This window comes from Pseudorasbora parva, chromosome 8 (assembly GCF_024679245.1).
Source record: "Pseudorasbora parva isolate DD20220531a chromosome 8, ASM2467924v1, whole genome shotgun sequence".
NCBI classification, from domain to species: domain Eukaryota; kingdom Metazoa; phylum Chordata; class Actinopteri; order Cypriniformes; family Gobionidae; genus Pseudorasbora; species Pseudorasbora parva.
Genome location: NC_090179.1, coordinates 45,795,441 through 45,800,440, shown reverse-complemented (window position 1 = coordinate 45,800,440; position 5,000 = coordinate 45,795,441). Strand labels below are relative to the sequence as shown.

Sequence of the window (5,000 nt, the reverse complement as noted above, 5' to 3'; positions counted from 1 at the left end):
TTCACACACACATTCACACACTCAAAAACACTCTCACAGACACACACAGTCACATACACTCACAAACTCACAAAGACCCTCACGAACACACACGCACAGTCACAAACTTTCACAACTCTCACACATTGTCACACACACACACACACACACACACACACACACACACACACACACACAGGAGAGCCGCTAGTTCGGCTTAAACGCAGCGGCAGTAACTCCTAGGGCCGCGAATGTGCTTCTATCTGTATTTAATGCTCATGTGACGGCACTGGATTCTGCTGTGCTGGTGTGATACTGCTGAACGTTTTGCGTTAGCACGTTTATGAGGTCTTGTGCAGCAGCACAACTAAATTAAATACAGATAAAAGCACACTCGCGGCCTTAGGAGTAACGTCTGTCTCCGGTGTGTGTGTGTGGGGTTGGGGATGTCAGTAGTGTAACTTACACAGCCGCATTAACCACAGTTAAGTTAGCCAACACGGCTAATGTTAGTAATTTACATGTTCCAGTCGACGTCGGAAAAAACAAAACAGCATAACGGCCGTTAAAAGTTAACCAAGCCGGCCAGGTTGCACGAGAAAACATATAAATGGCAGATAAAAAATAAAAAAAAAGACTTAAACTTGCGGCTTGGACGTTCCCGGTAAACTGGACATTAGCCATGCGGCTTCAGAGCTGGTGACGGCTTCAGTACACCTATATGCAAATGATATGCAAACTACGCTCTACTTACCCCTCCCCTCAGACCCCGCCCCTCTCCACGCCAAAACAGTGACAGAAAGTTGAAACTGAAAATCAGTGACATTGAAAAAAAAACTGACATTGAAAAAAAAAACTGTCACTAAAAAAGAGTGACATGAAGAAAAAATCTGAAGATTGTCATTGAAAAATACAAATAAATCCCAATACAATAAAAGAATACGATTGTAATATTTTAATAATTTTATTTTTTCAGTGCCAATACAACTGTTTTCAATGCCAATGTTTCCTTTTTCAGTTCTGCTTTTGTTTTCAATGACAATTTTAATTTGTGATGCCAAATTTTAAAGTCACCATTCTGGCTCCATATTTAATACGGTGCCGCAGAAGAATACAGATCATATTTATTTTGCGTTAACATGAAGCTGCAGTTTCACAATACATGAATTACACTTATGAATAACAGTAAAATGCTGCAAATATTTTTTTCTTACACTTGAAAGGCAATTTACACCTTTGCAAAACTTATCTTGTGCATGCAAATTTAATTTACGCTTGCAATCTTATGTACACTTTCACAAATCTTACCCTACGCTTGCAATTCTATATGGCATCAATTTACCTTCATAGTTTTGTCCTTCCGTCCACACTGAGACAGCGTTTTAAGTCGATGAAAACGTATCGTTTTGAAAACGCTCTCCAGAGCGGATACATTTGAAAACGTCGTCTTCGCGCCGTAGTGTGGACTGTGAAAACGGAGGCTTTTTAATACGGTGCCGCATTTAGCCATGTGATGCAGTCATGTGACCAATTCAGCCAAGATGGTGAACGACATTGTACAGCAGTTGTTTTGTATGCTTTCTGTTTTGACAGCCTTGTTAAATATTAATGTCAGTTTGTACATACTGTTAAAAAACTCAGAGCCTTTTCTCGACATTGCCTCAAAATTTCAAAGAGTAAATAAACGAGTAGCGGAAATGACGCAAGTCGAAGCGTCTTGGGTTTGCTCATGCGCAGTACGGGGACGTAAGCGTTTTCAGACGTTTCAGTGTAGATGAACATTTTTTGAAAAACGATTGAAAATGATAGTGTGGACGCGGAGCGTTTTTAGACGAAAACTCGTTTTTAAATTTATCCGGATTAGTGTAGACGTAGCCTCACAAACACACACTCACAAACACAGACTCACACTCACACACTGACACTCACTCACTCACGAACACACACTCACAAACACTAACAATCAAACACACAACACACACACACACACACACACACACACACACACACACACACACACACACACACATTCACTCACTAACAAACTCCCACACACAGTCACATACACATGTAACCACACTCACAAACACTAACAAACAAACACACAACACACAGACACACACAGTCAAACACACACACTCGCTCAAGAACACAGTCACACACTCACACACACATTCACTCACTAACAAACTCACACACACAGTCACATACACATGTAACCACACTCACAAACACACACTCACACACACATAACAGTCACATACACACTCACACACAGACACACACAGTCACAAACATATACACACATGCAGTCACATACACACACACTCACAAACTCACACGTGCACACACACACATACATGCACACACACACACAGTCACATACACACACTAACAAAGACACTTACTCACTCATGAACACACACACTCACAAAGACACTCATGAACACACAAACACAGACTCACAAACTCACACAGTCACATAAACACACAGACAGACATGCGCGCGCGCACACACACACACACACAGTCACATACATACACACACACACACACACACACACACACACACACACACACACACACACACACACACAAAGACACTCACTCATGAACACACACACAGTCACAAACACTCACAAACTCACACAGTCACACACACACACACACACACACACACACATACAAACACTCACAAAGACACTCACTCATGAACACACACACAGTCACAAACACTCACAAACTCACACAGTCACATACACACACACACACAACATACACATAACACAGTCTCATACACACACACACACATACAAACAAACACACACTCACAAATTCATGAACACGCATAAACTCACTCAAACACACTCACAAACTCAGTCGCATACACACACACACACTGTCACACTCGCACACATTCACACACAGTAACACTCATTCACTCACACACACACACACACACACACACACACAACAAACTCACACACTCACATACACACTCACTCATGAACACAGTCACACATGCACACACACCCAGTCACACACGTTTGTTTTTGTGAAATGTGGGGACATTCCATAGGCGTAATTGTTTTTATACTATACACATTTGTGTCCTCATATGTCACAAAAACATGCCCACACACACACTCATAACGACACTCACTCACAAACACACACACACCCTCACAAACACACACATATACACTCATACACACAGTCACACATACAGACACCCCCCCCCCCCCCCCCTCTCTCTCTCTCTCTCTCTCTCTCTCTCTCTCTCTCTCTCTCTCTCTCTCTCTCTCTCTCTCTCTCTCTCTCCGTTGTTGTTAATTTTGTACAGCAGTGGTGTTATGATGATGCTGTGTGTTCAGTGGTGGAAGAGGAGTTGTGTTTTGATATTTTGTGGTGTTAATTTTTTTGGAGGAATTGAAAAAGTGATGTAATAAAGATGTTTTTAAAAAAATCTCTCTCTCTCTCACTCACACACACACGCACACACGCACACACGCACACACGCACACACACACACACACACACACACACACACACACACACACACACACTCAGTCACATACACACTCATTCATGAACACAGTCACACAAACAAATACACTCACATACACACTTTCTCTCTCACTCTCTCTCACACACACACACGCAGAAATAATGTTGTTATTCTGTACAAACTGTATATTCTCTCCTCTAATCCTAACTGATGTATTTTAACAACGTGAACTAATGAGTATTTATATATATTTCATATTGACAGCATTGTGTTATTTATTTATTTATTTAGTGTAAGTGCTCATGTTTAGCTTTGGAGATAGACTTAATGTGTGTCATTGTTCTCTACAGGTTGAGGAGCTGTGGTGTCACAGATGAAGGTTGTGCTGCTCTGGCTTCAGCTCTGAGATCAAACCCCTCACACCTGAGAGATCTGGATCTGTCTGAGAATAATCTAGGAGACTCAGGAGTGAAGCTGCTCTCTGCTGGACTGGAGAATCCTCTCTGTAAACTGGAGTCACTGGGGTAAGATCATACGTGACTCTGATATGAAACTGAGTCTCTGTGTGTGACGAGCAGGGCGGGCGAGAGCCGTGAGAGAACGGTGTGAGGCCGGTGGAGTGATTGCAAATGAGCATCACCTGCGCATCACATTGTGAATTTAATCATTTTAATTTATTCATTAAGTAACAAAATTTAAAAAAGGAATCAAACTATTGTTACATTTAGAGCTGTCACTAACGGTTATTTTAGTAATCGAGTATTCGGTCGATTATTTTGACGATTAATCGAGTAATCTGATTTTTGCGTGGTAATAAAAATAGACCTAAGCAAACAATGGCCTTTAAAATGATTTAAAATACAAAAATAATAACAATGGGGCAATAATATTTGGTTCTAAAAGTATAATAGTAATCATATAGTTTTACACAACAACACTGTTGAAATAAATAATATAATATACTGACGATCAGAAACAGGCAGGTGTTCACAGCAGAAAGCAGTCCGGAAAGGCCAACGGTAACCCAGAACAATCCAAACTCCAGCGTCAGTAACAGTCCAAATGTTCAGCAGTTAAGGCCCTTTCACTCTGGACGCGTAACGAAAAAGCGAAACGAATAAGCGAATTTTTCGTCTGCGAAATACTTCGCATCAAAACCATTCACATCAGCCGCGACACGAATTTGCAACGTTCAGAGCTCCAACATTCCAAAACATTTGCTGCGTCAGCTGAGAAAACACGGACAGTGAAGATGAGCTTTTCATTTGATTTAAAAGACGGTTTCGGGTGCAACCCAGTCTTGAAGGACAGAGAGTCTGAAGGGGAGGATGCTAATCATGTACAGGAGCTAAATCTTTATCATGGCCGGTTCTGCACTTTAGTACTTTCTTAAGTCTGTGGGACAATTTGAGGATCTCATCCCGAGACAGCAGCGCATCTGACGAGACAAACCGCGCTCTTCAGGAACCAATCCATCCGGTCTGTTTCCAGTTCAGTCACAATGTGAACATTT

At 41.5% G+C, this 5,000-nt stretch overlaps 1 protein-coding gene across 1 annotated transcript in view; it reads left to right on the top strand.

Moving 5' to 3' along the window:
- LOC137084567 (NACHT, LRR and PYD domains-containing protein 12-like) overlaps positions 1-5,000 on the top strand; it is a gene marked incomplete at its 5' end in the record, with an annotated part of 382,843 nt that overhangs the window by 200,371 nt on the left and 177,472 nt on the right. The window contains one exon of the mRNA XM_067450858.1: positions 3,838-4,011. Coding sequence (XP_067306959.1) covers positions 3,838-4,011 — 174 coding nt within the window. The remainder of the gene's footprint in view (positions 1-3,837; positions 4,012-5,000) is intronic.